The 17,790-nt window shown below is 32.8% G+C and overlaps 1 protein-coding gene across 4 annotated transcripts in view; it reads right to left on the minus strand.

Moving 5' to 3' along the window:
• Positions 1 to 3,298: 3,298 nt before the first annotated feature.
• The window catches only part of Atg13 (Autophagy-related 13), a 101,215-nt gene continuing 86,723 nt past the window's right edge, over positions 3,299 to 17,790 (minus strand). For all 4 annotated transcript variants that reach the window (XM_081728650.1, XM_081728649.1, XM_081728647.1 and 1 more), the window contains exon 6: positions 3,299 to 3,588. In XM_081728650.1, the coding sequence (XP_081584776.1) occupies positions 3,379 to 3,588 (210 nt within the window). In that variant the 3' untranslated portion in view covers positions 3,299 to 3,378. The remainder of the gene's footprint in view (positions 3,589 to 17,790) is intronic.

Raw genomic sequence — 17,790 nt, forward strand, 5'->3', positions numbered from 1 at the left:
GTCACGTCTTCAAATTCTACAATGTTACCACGAGAAGTTCAAACTTGGCACAATAAACACATAAACAGACATTTTTAGGTAGGTGTCAAGCCACTCACTTAGGTCGTAGTGCATAATTTTTTTTATCTTCCAATGTGGAATACTTAATGTTCCTTCTTATATATGGCAAAAATTTCTTTGATACTGCGGATCATGTATCTTCTCACTTTCACCATTTTCTCTCCTGGAACTGATATTTATTTTTTTTTTTTCCACTCTGGCTATTCATTCTCATTTATCTCTCAGATAAAATGCTATGCAATTTTAACATGTGCTTCATTTCTTTGATGACCATAGTAGGAATCCGGTTTTCCAAACACACTCTTGCAGAACTCACATTTCTTGTTTTGTCCAACATGTATTTTGCTACGGGTGGAATCTGGTGCAAAATTTGTACCTTTGAAAACGGCATTGGGATAACTGTCACAACTTGCAACTTTTTCACTGTAGGATTCAACTCAACAACTGAATTGACGTTTGATATAAATTCCCGGCAAGTTGCACAAGCTTTTTTTCGTTTTTCTTCTGAAAATGGAATTTCTTCCTTGAAGAGTTTGGTTAAGTTTGCTTTGGTGTACTCATCCACAGTTGGAGTAATTTTGTTGTACTTTTTCGATGCACATGGTTTAGGACTTGACTTCACTGACGGGGCCGCGGTGGCTCAGTGATAGAGCGTTCATCTCTGGTGTATGGGGTTCTTGGTTCGATCCCAGCTCGCGGCAAGTGAACTTTCTGGTGGACAAATACCTTGTGTGTGGATTTTTTCGGGGTTCCCCCGTTTCTTTCCACTTTTTCATTCCACCATTTCATTCATCTGGCATAACCGTGGGACGTCAAACTTAAAGATTTCATTTTCATTTTTTGACTTCAATGACCATGGTTTCTTAACAGAAATAAACCAACCTCCTTAGCTGACTGATTCAGGGAATGTAATTCCACTTCTTCTCTTCAAAACTCTTTATCATTCACATCATGCGGAGATTTCTTCTTGTTCACTTCGTCATTGTTTAAGCATTTAAAACACAGAAAGTTATCACTTAAAACAGTCTTTTCTTTTCTTATACATCACTGTTTTATGGCTATGCGAGTCGGCACACTTCACTCTCTTGTGGCTCCAACCAGAAACATTTCAAACTCAGTCCTTTTTACAAAACACTCTACAAATCAATCGGTCAGCAGGATCTTCACAAAAGCTTACAGGTACTCTTAGACCATAAATTTGGTGGACTACACTATTTGTTTGTCTATTGACAATTGAACTGTGAACTAATGTGCATTTCCTTCTATATGCTAGGCCAAATACACAGAATTATTTTGATGGTCCCAGAATGTTTTAAATTGTGTTACATCTGGAATAATCTGGGTGGTTCCACATTACTCCAGAAAACCTTTCATGATTTGGAAGGTTCTGTGTAAAGAAAATCCAGAAGATAATAACATTTCAACATTTCCAACTTTATCGTCTTTATTCCATCACGCTGAGCACATTAACCCGTTTATTATTATTATTATTATATACAAAACTATTATGAAAAATTCCAAAACTAAAATAGTGTATTCTCCTTTTCAGGACATCAGTACCGTTAGTGATACAGCTCTTGTTAAATTCTATCGATTTTTGAAATATGTTTCTGAAACCAACAAAAAATAAACATAAAATAAAATAAATACAAAATAAAACCAGTTGAGAATGCTGGAAGAGCATTGCCAGAACGAACTTAAAAAGCATTATTTTATTCGAAATTTATATGAAATTGTATATTAAATTCAATAGATAATATATTTACATATTTGGAACCTGCGTATTAGGGGATCTATTGAATTAGCTATACTGAGCTGTCACTTTTTATTACCGTATATATATGCAGATATAAAGAGTGGCCATCGGTTACGATTTGGTAGTAAAATGTTCAACATCCTCTTAGATATTGAACACCAATATAATCTCTCTATGACTTACGGTTCCTGATATATGGCTCCTTAAATCTCCCAAAATCGGAACATTTTTAGCCAATATCTCGGGAATGGTAAGAGTGACGCGAAAAATTCCATCAATTCTTTCAGATAGTTTTTGATGCTCTATCGAATGAAGGGCTCAAAATGGAAAAATTTGCAAATAACAAACACACCCATACACAGACATAGAGAATTCAGTAACGGACTTTTAAAGTTCGTTGATAAAAAAAAATAAATAAATAAAAAATAAAAAAAAATTAAAAAAAAAAAAAAACTGTAATCAAGACATTAGTCATGGAAGTTAGAACATGAACATGGCTTTATCGAACTCAAAAGTGGAAATTCTTATTTTGAGGGAATGTAGTACTGTATGGTACTGATCAAGCGTAAAAAAAAATTAAAAAATAAAATACAAATAAATAAATAAAAGTACAATTCATTTAAAAAAATTGAGATTGGCACATTTTTTTAAAGAAAAGAACTTTGACACATTATTTTCAAATGTAGGACATAATTTGATCAATAAACTTTTATTTTTCAAACAAAACAAAAAGCAATGAAATATCTTGAATCGTTCCAAAGATCGAGTATATTAATATTCTGCCAAAAATCATACATGAGAAATGGCACCGGAGGCGCTGTATTGGCGGCTTGTATCTCTGGCCAGATTTTTTTTGTACTAAAAAGAATATGTGTTTTTTATTTTGCACTGAGTTTTCACATCTGTTATATTCAATAACATCTAAGATTATCAAGGTAACATCCATGCTTGAATTGATATGGGCTAAACCATACGGACTAACACAAATCTTTCTTGTCCTTTCTATAATATCCTTGATGTAAATGATAGGTCGAAAGCTGTTTTTTGTTTCGATAGGAATAATGTTCCACGGGATGGGTTATGGCGATAAATTATGCTTATTTAGTTTTAACGAACAGTAGTTTGGAATAATCCCAGGAATAAACTGATGGCTTCGAACATACTATTAAAACATATTCCCATGTAGACATAGATACAAATCGAAATCTATATAGGAATAAACGCTTACAGCCAAACATTTGTTCAGTAATGAGATTTTTTTAATATCAAGAATCTTTTGTATTACGTGAGAAAATACTTTTTCCTTAATTTAATATTACACCCTAATGGTAAGGAATCCATGATAACTTCTGTAATATTTCAAAATACATCATCCTCTGCCAGTCAACAGTATATACAAAGACATGTTTACACTTTCTGGTCAATCTAAGAAATATAAGCATTTCTTCTCATTATAATAATATACATAAAACAAAACTAAAATAATGTTCCAAAACATATTTATTTCGATCAATAAACAATAAAGTGAATCCACCTTCATATGAATAACTTTTAATGTGTTTTCATTTACTTCCATCTTCACATAGAGACGTTAGAAGTTCATCATATTCTTTAACATTCAGTTCAAATGTTTCTAGCTGTTTCGCGAAGTCGTTCACTTGCTCCGCTAGTGTTGGTTGGTCCTGGAAACTTTTAAGAGGAGGAGCACTCTGACACTCCCGATAGAACGCACCTAATTCGCTATTGGCATTTGGCCCTGCAAAAGGTGTTTTCTGAAAAGTACAAAAGTATTAAAAAATTATACCTCATACAATGAAGTTTTAAATATAATCGATGTTGCAAAATTTTTCATGTTTGGAAATTGAACATTGTAAATCCTGCGTAATCACTCTTAATTTATTATTTGTTTAGTGTAAAGTCTAAACTACATATAAAAGACTTATACGTTACAATTATACTCAAGCTATGATGGAGTTTCATACGTTATAATTATACTATATGTATTAGGATTAGGAATAGATTTCTGGGCTTTCGGCATCTATGGCCATGTTAGCCCGTATAAGGGATGACGTCATTCCGCGATTACTGTCCGCGCAATTGAGGAAGAAGAAAAGAATGGGAAAGGAAGGAAATGGCCTGAGACCAATATGTAAGGTACCATCCTGACATTTGTCTAGTGTGAATGAGGGAAACCTCACTCAGGATGGCTGGTCTGAATAAGCTTTTACACTTTTTCGGCCGAGTGTTCCCACCGGAAATTGAGCTCTGGACTGCTTGCACCAAAAGGCGAGTGTGTTAGCGACTTCGATACGCGAGGCCACACTCTTTATGCATGTACTCAGAAAACCAATTCAGAATCGAAGTTTTATTTTCTATACATCCTTCTGTATCATCAGCGTGTTAATTTTCACTTGTTGACTTCAATACAATCTTTACTCACTAATTATTTTCATTATTATGTAATACTTTATATATATATATATATATATATATATATATATATATATATATACGGTGGCGGATCCAGGATATGATCAAGGGAGGGGCTAAACCATAGTTTGCCGCTTTATCCAGTGTAAAGCAGGAATGAAGCCCATTTTATCCAGTGTATACCTGACCGTCAAGGGGGAAGGGGCTATAGCCCCGTAGCCCCCCTTGGATCCGCCCTTATATATATATATATATATATATATATATATATATGTGTGTGTGTGTGTGTGTGTGTTTAACTTTAAAATCTTTGCATTATATACTTGTATTAAAATACAGACACTTGGTTATAGTGTGATATCTGGTGTGAACTACATGCACACTCACTCGGGATCGAATCCAAATCAAGGTTATTACTCATTACCAAATGTTACATACTCATAGATAAAACTGTATACTCGTTCTCTAATTGTTGCTTTGCAAGTAACTTTAGGACTGTTGGCTGAATTTTTAAACATAGTTCTCTGAATACAGAAAGAAAATTATTATTTTACGCTACTAAAACAAGTCACTTTGGTCAGATCATTTTCATTACTAGCCAGATAATGATAATAATAATATAATCTAGAGATAAGGAAACACATTTCCTTGTCAATGTACAAATATTGACACTACTGTATTTCACTCAGTGTGTAATGAAAGTCCCTTGGGGTAAATCTGAAATTATCAATGGGTCAGACAGACAGCGATCCACTACTTGATTAGTGTATTGACTCTTACATTATTTCTAGCTTTCTACATCAGGGTTCACTATATTTTAGTTAGTTTCATGATTACTTAACCACATAATAATGCAGAACCACTACATGACTATTAAGAGTTTCTTCCGTCTTCATGAGTTGAATATCCAACGATCTTTGAATAAATAAATAAAATATTCTTCTAAACATAATACACCGTATTACAACGGTTTTACATTTAATAACTTCTTGTTATAAAATCAATAGTTCATACCATTATAGATATAATATGAACATATAATTTTACCCAAACGAAAGAGAAGAACACGAGACATCATAATCAAGAATCTTATATCTAATTTTCAGTCAGTTCTTCCCAGGGAAGTTGTTTTGAGCTGTAAGGAGGGGGGAAGGTGGAAGAGTGCATTTTAACAGGCCCGTAGTCACGGGGGGGCTAGGGCGGGCTCAGCCCCCCTAAATTTTTTGCAGCCCCTTAACTAAAATCATAGTTCGAATTAACGGGGGATGCCGGGGAAATTCCCCTTCGGTAAAAATTTATGTCCGGCTCGTATCACAGAAGTAACAAATTTTCGCCTTCTACATTTACAGCAACAATACATAAGCATCCCCCTCTCGTTCGAAAGTTTCATTCGAACACTAAAGTACATTTGGAAATATAATTTCTTCCAACATTTCAGTCAGAGTGCTAAATTAAAATGTACTTTTATTATCCTCATTTAAAGTATTGGCCTATTTATGTGTTACGCTTCTTTGAATTGCTAATATTTATTTGAGCGTGAGTCTGTTTATATATATATATAATGCTCCATGTGCAAACGACCTTCGTTGCAGGAGGAAAATAATTTATGGTTATTCTATCGGCAAACATGTATTTGTGTTCAGAAACAACATACTTTTACCTTAATCTGCGGACGAAGAGTTTACTTCTTCCTGTTCTTTTTGGAATTTGCAACTGAAAACATCCTTTTGCTGTGTCATTGGCTTTCGGTTAATATGCGAGAGATTGAAAAGACAGCATCCCTCAACAGGGGGTCGCAACTGCTTCGCTCTAATAATCACACAGGTGTATGGGTTTGTTTTGTGTATATTGGACATGGAGAGAGAGAGGGGTGGGGGATTTTGACTACGTTTTATGTCACGTGATAACGGAGTAAGAAAAGTTTCCTTTTGTGAATTGTATTTACTCTTGTTGTGTTGTGAGTTGAACATAGTTGTAATTCAAGTTGATCGATGCTGGTTTCTGAAGATGTACCGAAGTTCACTTGAAGAATGACAATTGTAGTGTAGCAGCAACTTGACTATTTGTTAAATAACTTAGAATAATATATCTTTAAACTAAAGATAAGTTCGATTCACTTAATCTTTATCGGGGGTGAATAATTAGATACTTATATGAAAATAATTTAATAATTGTTGCCAATTTTTGGTGCCAGAATCAAATGTTCAAGCAGATCATTAGACGTAAGCCTAATCATGCAAAGTTACTATTTTGTAAATGAATACCTTGCAATCTTCTGGTATGTAAACAAAAAATGCAGCGGGCTAAACGGAGGTAGTAGTTGCACTTATAGGAAAAACAGAATTTTCAATTAAAAATTGAACCTTATTGGATGATAATATGTATAATGCTTTATAAATTTGAAATTTCACCTTTGACTTAAAACAGGGTGCGTTGGGGAGTTTAGCGTCTCTCTTCAGCAGGGAGGCTATAAAGAAACGGGACCTATAGCTTAAAGTAACATCCAAATCACTATCGGTTTGAATCCGAGGACTCCCAGTACGGTTTGAACCCGAAACCAGATGTGCCGAAGGCGAGCGCTGTACCCATGAGGCTACGGGGTAGCCCACAAAAGTAACAATTTGTTAATGTAGTTTCATTTTGAAGAAGAGATATCTTCAATAGAAATAAGTAAATAGCTGTTTAAATAATTAGTTCTTAACTTAAACATTTTAGTACCTACGAAAGCAACTGATCTCGAATTATTATTTGTGCAATGTAAAGAAGAATTTCATGTATACTTTGATATGAATTGTACTATACAAAGAAAATTTAATGAAGTGTTACTTCTCTTATCAATTTCGTTTCGAGAAAGAAGGTAACTGCGCTAGAACAGGGAACTTTTTTGGAGTCATTTCTTATTTGAATGCTCGAGTACCAGATCATAACAGATTATTTTTACTTAAACATGACTTTAGTAGCAATCATCCTAAATGATTGTTGATAGTATGTTCCAAAGAGTCTAGAGCAGTGGTTCTCAAACTGGAGTCCGCGGACCCCAGGGGTCCGCGTGACCTGGTTACGGTGTCCACCACGTCTAAAAATTGAAATGTGTTGTGATAAAATGGAACTCACAGCTGTTATGCAAAAAGTATTTTTTCAGTTACTAAAAAGAAAGCAATTAGAAATTATACGTTTGTAAATTTGAATATTTTCTTTAGATACTAAATTTCTGCCCTGAAGCCGGTCAACCTTTATATAGAACTCCTTCAGGTGAGAGGAATTCCTTCTTTGTTAGGGCATTTTTTCAAAAGGAGTTTTACATTAACTGCACCGTGCCGATCTTATTTTGTTGAGTTACAACAAGGACATCACCAGAAACCTCGATCTGGACACAATTGTTTTAAGATTGACAGCATCCAAAACAAGGAGACTTATACTATGATTGTGTTGTTAGTGATTGTTCAAATGTACAACTTGTTTCTATTATAGTGTGCCAACATGAGGAGTGTATATATGCGTGTTGTGTTTGTGTTTCTTAATCTTATGAAATTTATAAATTTGTAGATAGCAAAAACCCATAAACATATCATTATTTCTTTCGAACATCACCATAAAAAAAATATCAAAAAATGTTTAGAAGTACAAGTGTAAAATAAAGCGCGTGATATTTAAAGAAATATAAAGTTTCATATCTAAGGAGATGTAAATAATAATACAGGTAAAATGTTAATTTCATTTTTCCAATATGCATATATTTGTTTAGGCCACATGTATTTCAAAACATTGATTTAAGATTCTGAGACTCTTCTCTGTAGAATCTCTTTGAAGATAGTATTAAATCTCATTACTCTCTAGATGTTTTCAAGTTTCACAAATATTTTTTCAGTCATCAAAAATTAAAAAACGTATTTCCTGCACTAATTCTTTGGAAATTTTAATGATTGGTTCGTTCGGCCAACTATTTCTTTTAACAAATATATTTTTTAATTTCCTTGAAGATGAGAAAACGGAAAAAATATTTTGTTGCCATAACAAATTAAATTAAAAAGGAGACACATAGTATTCTAGCTTTCAGTGGCGGCAAGTGTAGTTGGACGACCCGTAGCTCCTGAAGAAAAACAAGGTATTAGCGTGGAACTGTGTAAAAAATGTAAATACAACATTGAATCTACTACATTAAATGTTTGTGAAGTATGCAATATAAAGATTCAAAACAAAAATACAATAGTAACACGATCAAGATCGAAAAACATTCAGACGAATTTATGTGCTTCGCAAACAAACGACGATCGGGTGGAAAATGACACAGTAAAGGGAAAGTGTTTTAGTTGCGTTCGGACAGAACATGAGGTTTCGTCTTTGAAAGAAATGGTACATATTTTGCTTAGTGATGTGAATACATTAAAAAGTACGATTCATGATATCAAGGAACAACAGGAAGGAAGTGTGATTAAAAGTGATGAAGTGCAAGTGCAAGGAGAAAACATGAGTTCAAGTACGGTAAAAGCGAACCATTGTGACAGCAATGTAGATGTTGATAGCTTGGTACAAATAATAAACGTATTACAGGATGACATAAAGTCCCTAAAATCAGAAAACGAGGCATTGCAGCAAAAAATAAAGTCAGTAGAATCAGATGTTGAAACTCAAAGGAACCCCAACCAGTGGCAGAAAGTAAACTACAGTAGACCTAGAAAATATTCAGATGTGGTTTCAAATAGTTCAGTTGTATGTGTAAACAGATATAGTGTGCTAGAAAACGTCGAAAGTGAAGTGGATATGAGGTCAAATGTAAATCAGGCAGGAAACTCACAAAAGAAGACAAGTGTAAGAATGCCCACAAACAAAGGACAAGCGATAAAGCAATCCCAAGTGCGCAAAGCTTCAATCAATAAGATTGGTACAAGAAGAAAGCTCCAGACAGAGTCGCAAGTGTACATATACGGTGATAGTCATGGTCGAGGACTGTCTATGAAAGTGAGCGACAATTCTAAACACAAGTTGGCAGTACAAGGGAACATCAGGCCTGGAGCGAAAAGTGTTGATGTGTTATCTGGCATCAATACGAACAATGTAAATAAAGAAGGTAATTGTGTAGTAATATTAAGTGGAACAAATGATGTGGCTAGGAATGAAGGTTGTGAGGCTGTGAGTAGGATTAGAAATAAACTAGCTGTTTTGAATAAATGTAAGTTAATAGTAGTAAACATTCCTTACCGGTACGGCCTTATTAAAGAATCGTGTGTTAATGAAGCTGTACAAGCCACTAACTTAAAACTAAAAGCAGTATGTAATCAATTCACGAATGTTGATATGGTTGATATCAGTAAGTTAGGTAGGGAAATGTATACTCAACACGGTATGCATCTGAATCAAGCAGGGAAGGATCTATTAAGTATAAAGATCTGTGAAATAATTGTTAAGAGCATAGCCACTACATTAGAAAGTAAAAAGGCAATAGCGATGCCTTGGTCTGTACAGGAAAACCCAAATCACCCGACTCCATGAATGAATTGAAAAATTCGTGGGGCCGGGTGGAAACTTCAAACCTAACAAAGTCGCTAAAAATTAATGATATAAGTAGAAATGTAACTGTTAATAAACGATCAAATGTACAAGGTAATATGAGTCAGGGAGTAGAACCGATTTCAGTCAATGCTGTCCAATTAGCCCAACTATCTAATAAAGCTGATGATACACACTCAGTGACCAGCAATGCTCTTAAACTATGCTTTCTTAATGTACAAGGGTTGAAGGACAAATCATTCCTTATTTCAGATTTTGCCTACGAAAATGATTTACATATTTTCTGTGTGAGTGAACATTGGAGTGCGGACAGTGAACTCCAATACAACAATATAGATGGTTTTTCTATGGCAAATAGTTACAGTAGGAGTATATACATACATGGTGGGGTCGCTATCTATGTTAATAATCAAATAGAATATCGTCAATTAGATATAACTTTTCTTAATACTGAACGTGAATTTGAATCAACTGCAATTTTTCTGGATCAGTACAAGTTAATAATTGTATCTGTTTATAGAACTCCTGATAGTAATCCAAATATTTTTTTAGAAAAATTGGAGAAGTTATTGGCATTTCTCAGCAACTGGCATAATTATGAGATAGTAATAGGGGGCGATGTAAATGCACATTTTGATGTGACTACTGACAAACGAACTGTCCATGAGTTACTTAATCTACTCAGACAACATAATCTTCAAGTGATTAATCGTAAACCGACTAGAGGCACAGCGTGCTTAGATAATGCATTTACCAATGTAAAAACGGAATATTTAACCAGTAATGTATGTCAATTTCCTTTCTCAGATCATGATGCCCTGCTAGTCAATCTAAGTACAACAAAAGTAGAATCCTGCAACTTTAGTTTTCCCACCACCGAACTTATAGCAACTAGGCCCATCACAGAAACTAATTTGCAAAGTTTCATTCAACAATTATCGTGTATAAACTGGGAAGTTAACATTAGGTATGATAATTTAAATGCCAGCGATACATTTGATCTTTTTTTAACAAAGTTTCTAAATATTTTTGATATGTGTGTGCCTAAAAGGGTGGTCCGATATAATTCATCAAAGAAAACAAAGTTAGGTAAAAGAACGTGGTATACCCCAGAACTCTCTGCCATGAAAGATAAAGTAATGCAGTATTATAATATATATAAGAATAAAATGACTAGTGAATCCAGTGATATTTATAAGTCTCAAAGGAGTAAATATAAATCTGCAATAAAGGTAGCGAAAGCAACATACAATGAAAATTGCATTGAATTATCACCAAATAAATGCAAAACTGCATGGAAGATAATCAACAAGGTAAGCAATAGAAATAATAATAACAATAATAATGTTACGCTGTCGCCTGATACTCTTAACACGTATTTTGTTACTTCCGTAGAGGAAATCAAGAAAAACAATGCAGATACTAATGTAAATATGTATCAGTATTTAAGTCAACATACTCCATTTAATAGTTCTTTTGTTATTAACCATGTTAGCCCTGATGATGTCATAAAAGTAGTTAAAAAAATGAATTCTTCGGACAGTAAGGATATATTTGACATATCGAGCAACCTTATAAAAGCTATAATTAATCAAATTGCGCAACCCCTTGCAATATGCTTCAACAAATGTTTCTCTCAAGGTATTTTTCCCAAAGCACTTAAAATAGCAAAAGTTATTCCTATACACAAAACGGGAGATCGATCGTGTTCATCTAATTACCGTCCAATATCCCTTATTCCAGTTTTTTCTAAAATTATGGAAACTATTGTTAAAGATCAGCTATATAAATATATGACTGAGCAAAACATAATTCTAGAAGCTCAATTTGGATTCAGATCTGGGAAATCCACAATTGATGCAGTAGAATCACTAACGAAAAAAATATATGAAGTTTTTGAAAATAAGGGTTTTGCTCTAGCTACATTCTGCGATTTAAGTAAAGCATTTGACTGTGTTGATCATAAAATTCTATGTGATAAGTTAGCGTATTACGGATTCCACAGTAGCAGTTTAAACTTTGTAAAATCCTATTTAAAGGAACGTAAACAGATAGTCAGTGTTAACAACATGTATTCAAACATCTTAGAAGTGAAATATGGGGTACCGCAGGGCTCTGTTCTGGGTCCGGTACTATTTTTAATAATGATAAATGATTTGCCTCTAAATACTAATACCACATCAATTCTATACGCGGATGACACTACGCTACTTAACATAAATACAAGCTTTGAAGAAGTGTATATAGAAGCTCAAGGCGCATTAAGAGAGGCAGCGACCTGGTTTAAAAGAAATGGTTTTGTGCTAAATCAAGATAAAACAAAAAAAGTAACCTTTAGTCTCAATCACTGCAATGATAGAGGAAACTATGATGTATCTGAGGTTAAATTTCTTGGTATACATATAGACAGCCAACTAACCTGGGAACAACATGTCAAATATGTATGTACAAAGCTCTCCCGAGTGCTCTTTCTGTTAAGAAAATTGAAAGATATAGTTCCTTATGAGTATCTGAGGAATTCATATTTTGCATTTTTTCACAGCATAATTGGATATGGGATTTTGCTTTGGGGTAACAGTAGCCAAGCACATGATGTTCTAGTTTTGCAAAAGAAAGCCATCAGGATTATTGTTGGAACACATGATAAAGAACACTGCAAACCACTATTTATCAGGCTTAAGATAATGACAGTAGTTAATGTATATATTTATCAAGTGCTACTTTACACTAAGAAAAACCTGGCAAATATGACACTCAGAGATGAAGTACATACATATAATACTAGATTGTGTAAGAAAATTGATATACCCTTCACTAGATTATCGAAGATCAAAAATAGTTATTTAGTTATAGGACCAAAGCTATTTAATAAACTAACATCCTCCATACAACAGCTGCCATTTAAGGTTTTTAAGAAAAAGTTATATGACTGGTTAATAACGAATCCATTTTACTCAATTCAAGAGTTTAGTGAATGTCAAGACATTGTGTCCTAGTTTGCAGTATCACTTTATTTCAAATATTATTAGGTTGTTCATAATAATATTAACCAACAACTGATTGTCTGTATGTAATGATTATTTTATATATATATTTAATATTAACCAATACTGATTGTCTGTATGTAATGATTATTTTATATATATATATGTAATATTAACGAATAACTGATTGTATGTAATGATTATTTTATATATATCTGTATCTGTATTTTATATATCTGTATCTATATGTATATTTCATTCGGACGTTGTCTATTGCTTGTAAAGCTCAATGACAATAAAATATTCTATTCTATTCTATTCTATACAGGTACAGTTGTACTAACGCTATAGGGGAAAATTTTAATAATAATTCCTTCACGCTGTAGTTTTAGTTTTAAGAGCATAAGAAATTATTCATCATCACACACAGACTTTATATATATATATATATATATATATATATATATATATATATTGTATAATGTCTGTGTCTCTCTCTGTGTGTGCCCACCCTAAGTTACATGTAGCCCCCCCTAAATTTGGAGGCTGGCTACGGGCCTGCATTTTAATCAATAGTATACTAAAGGGACAGGTATATTTATATCGGTGGAGAGTCTTGCCCAGTGTTTTCAGATTTCCTGCTGCGAAAAGGAGAATAATTACATTTTCTTAGTACTACTGGGGTGAAAAGTAGTACTAAGAAAATACTGGGAATCCATATTCACGACGATAGAGTCGAAAGTTAAGGATTAATGATACAAAGGCGAGGTCACCATTGTCTCTAATATATTTGTTGAAGTTAGCATGTGAAGCTGCTTATTATCTGTTACTATTCATTGACATATTCATAATATGCATGAAACGATTCTGCGGACTGAGTCATATGACATGATTAGACTCTACACTGCATATTTTGCATTTTAGCATGAAGGAAATACTGTTTTCTTTATTTTTCAAAAATAAAATTTACCGGTAGTCAATATTATGAGTAAATTATAGCCCGTCTCCAGTAAACTAGCATTCAACTTGAATTAAAACAAATCTAGTTCGTCCAATGCTTGTTCTAGTTTCTTTGAGATTCACGAACATCATACTCAAAAATCTTCTTAAAGAGTCAGCAAGAATCACAATAAATATGAACTTTTTGTTGGATATTTTAAAGAAACTGACCTTCTGATGAAGTAGTAAATAGGTTTTTGCCCCACTTGAAGGCGTATTGCATTCCGTAAACCATAAATGAACAGATCAAGCTTGACATGTTTTGAAGTCTATTCTTCGTTCGAGGTAAGCCCTACAACCAAGACGGAAGGGTCTAAGGTTTGTTTACGTTTTCTTGGATTTTTTAAAACTACTGAAATATTTGAAAATTATAGTCAAACATCACGAATTAAGTTCACGATAAAAATAAGTGTGCAGAAGATTATTTAGCTTAAATCGTTATCTTTCCCGCTCTAGTATACCATTCCACATATACAATTTGTTTTCTATTTCCTTACCAGTTTCTATTCCTCTCTTTAATTAACACTAATATTAGCTTCCGTGTTTACATTTTATGGTATTTTCTTTTTCATTATATTTCCTTTCTGCCAACTAGTTTTCTCTATTTTCCATCTCAATATCTTCATTTTCTATCCCATACTACAAGACTTATTTTAGTTTAAAGCCGAACGATAATCTCCCGAGGCTAAGGAAGAAGGGCTACAAAATATTGTCTAATATTCTCACAGTACAGTAAAACATTCTTGTAGTACGATTAACTTCAGTTTGAAATATGAGATTAGGAAATTAATATATACACATCATTAAATGGATTAAAACGGTTACATAGTAAATGTACTTAAAGTAGTTAAATATATCCAAATCAAAGAGTATTCAGTAGTGTACACACTTACATTACTACTCAGTGATAGCAAGACTATCCATGGCTTTGGATTGATTATTTTAACAAAAGAAACACTGACCAAAGCTTAAAACCCACTGGGTATATCCATGGTAACTTACGTTACGTAATGACGTATATTTTGAAGAATACTAACCACAAATAAACTTAAAAGCTCCGCTTTTTTTTAATAAAAGGAAAGCTGTCATATTTATACAGATACTTACCAAATATCGTCATTTTATATGATATAGCAAACCTAGGAGAAAAGAAAATACTATAGTAACTCACGTTACAAATTTTTCCCCTACATTCAGAACCTGAAATTTTTCAGTACATTTTTTTTTTTTTTTTGTACTAGCATAGCTATGTGCATGACATTACTGTGTAAGATAGGGACACACATAATCTAATTATGGCAAAAATATTAAATTTCTATTTACATTTTATGACTATTTATTTTAGTGGAATATGCACACAGCCGGGTAACTCACGTTACATTTGTCAACGATCTTTTATTCTTAAGTATAAGCAACATACATTTATAATAACTTGAAATAAGCACAGTTTAATTAAGTTGAACGTTGAACTTTACTTTAAGAAAAGGTTTCATCAGTTATATGAAATTTTACTTGGGATACCGACAGAAAAAAATAAGACCTATGTAATAATAAATAAAGCTTGTATAGCATAATCAACATTAAAACTTAGTAGATTAAAGGTAACCTACGGAAAAAATAAGAAAATAGTTATTCTCTGAAAAGCATTTAATGATGCCAGCTACATACAACTATATTTTTTTATCAAAGGAACAACTTGACTAAAAATTATAACTATATTTCTTTCATGAATTTTTGTCCCTGTTTCCGTGGACATGCCCCACTGTATTTTAAATTATAATATGTAACGGTTTCGGCTATGTAACATAGCCTTTCTCAGACACATTATGAGAGAAATTTTCAATTTTGACAGATTATAAACAATCTGAATGCCAGACCAAGTGAAACTGAAACACAAATATATAATCTTAAAATATATACACTGCTTTGGTCAGTTGGAGTTTTATTAGCAATCTTGAATTTTCCAAAGCTGCAATGAATAATTTATAGTCATTGTTATGACAAATTTTAAATTCTTTTAACAGACATATATATAGTCATTGTTATTCTTTTTTTAAATTCTATTTGCTGAGGCCTTCAGCCAATGCTGTAAGACTCCGTGTTCACTTTCAAACTAATCACGTTCCGCCATATTTGGTTCTTATAAGGCCCTTTTTTTATTTTCTTCTTGTCTACTCTATCCAAACTTCCTTGCCGTAATTCATTAATAGGTAAGCCCTCTGTCCAGTTCTTACATATTATAATTTAAAATACAGTGGGTTTTAAGCTTTGGTCAGCGTTTCTTTTGTTAAAATACTCAGTGATGTTGATAATTTGATATCACAATAAAGAAAAATTTAACGGAATTTTCAAGAACAAGTTATCATATAAAATTCCTAATATAGATATAAAAAAAGCATATGTAACATTAGTTATTATCATCATAAGAATTCTGTCATCTCTAACAGGCCACTTCCTTCAAACTATGAAGCCTGAACGAACCAAACTAGTGTCCCAGGAGTCACTAAAATCAGACTTTATTACAATATATGATCATATGAATGAGTACATTGGTTTCTTTTCTTGAATGAGATATGGGTATCATGATGCGGTCGTTTGAAGTTTCGGTAGGTGTTTAAAAAAGATAATTTTCAAACTAAAACGTTTTCAAATTTTCAATATTAAAATATTTCAGATTTGTAGTGAGTACAACATTTTGAAATGAAAGTTTTCAAACAGAAATTTTAACATTTATCTTTAGGGATGGGCCAATTCCAGAATTTCTCGATTCCGATTCCGATTCTGGCTAAAACAAGTAATAAAAACACATTTGAATCCAAAAACATTTTATTAGCCTATTGCAAATGAATAAAATCTCTTTCAAAACAATGAAAAATTGAAACTGAAATGTTCAAAACCTGAAAATATGGAATTAGAATGAAAAGTCTTGTGTCTTGAAAAGTCTTAAAAACTAAAAAGTTTGGATTATTTCAAATTTCTGTTAAGAAAAGAAGCATTTGAATCCTCTTTGGGTATAATCTTTTTTTTTTTTTTTTCCCACAAATTTGCCCTGAAATGGAAAACAGTCTCTCTGAAAACACTGTCGCTGGTGGAGCAGAGAGATATTTTCTTGACAGTTTACTGAGAGACAACCATCATAAAAGTACATGGTTTTGAGAGTTTTCACTATTTTTTCGTCGGAATCGGTATCGAATCCGGTAGCGCAAAGAATCGAGAATCGACGATTCCTCGATACAGCCGGTATCGAAGAATCGAGAATTGCAATCGGCCCATCCGTAATTTTTTTTAAGACTATTTGCTATCAACAGTTTTTTAACTGAAGAATTTTCAGTAAGCAAAAAATAAATAAATAAATAAAAAATAAAATAAAATAAACAAATAATAATAATAATAATAATAATAATAATAATAATAATAATAATAATAAATTAATTTAGGAGATGTACGTTTGACACATTCTTTAATTTGGGAATTACCAAGAAATAAAATTTAGTTATTCAAGACTCGCTGTAGAAGGCAATGTAAGCGCTATCTTGAAATTGTTTCATTTATTTTATTTTTTAATACGTTTATGCCCTAGTTAGATTTTCATACTTCGTTATATGCTAGATTGTATTTCTAAGCAATGGTATTTTCTATTTTGTGACGCTTGGGCACAATTTACTATCTTTTGTCTCTATTGTTATAGTAACTATTGTTTTCGGCATTTACATTGCTTTCTACAGCGAGTTTTCAATTGTTCTCTACGACGCCGGTGGTTTTTCTTCCAAATAACTGTTTTTGTACCACGTATACCTAAGATGATTTGCATTTCTGGGAGTAGAAAGCTGATTATGAATCAGTGATCGGATCTTAATTATGTTATTACGGAGATATAAATTTATGTTACAGTTGTAGAGAAGGATAATAGAAAAATACCTCAAGAAGTTTTTCCACGGCCTAAAGACGAACACACGAAGAGGCGAATGGTATCAGTTGTTCCTGCAGAATGGTTTCTATTTTGAGCAGGGTTCTGGAAAACCCAGTTCAAAACAGCCCAGTGCTTTTATTGGG

This window comes from Thermobia domestica, chromosome 10 (assembly GCF_964235325.1).
Source record: "Thermobia domestica chromosome 10, izTheDome1.hap1.1, whole genome shotgun sequence".
NCBI classification, from domain to species: Eukaryota; Metazoa; Arthropoda; class Insecta; order Zygentoma; family Lepismatidae; genus Thermobia; species Thermobia domestica.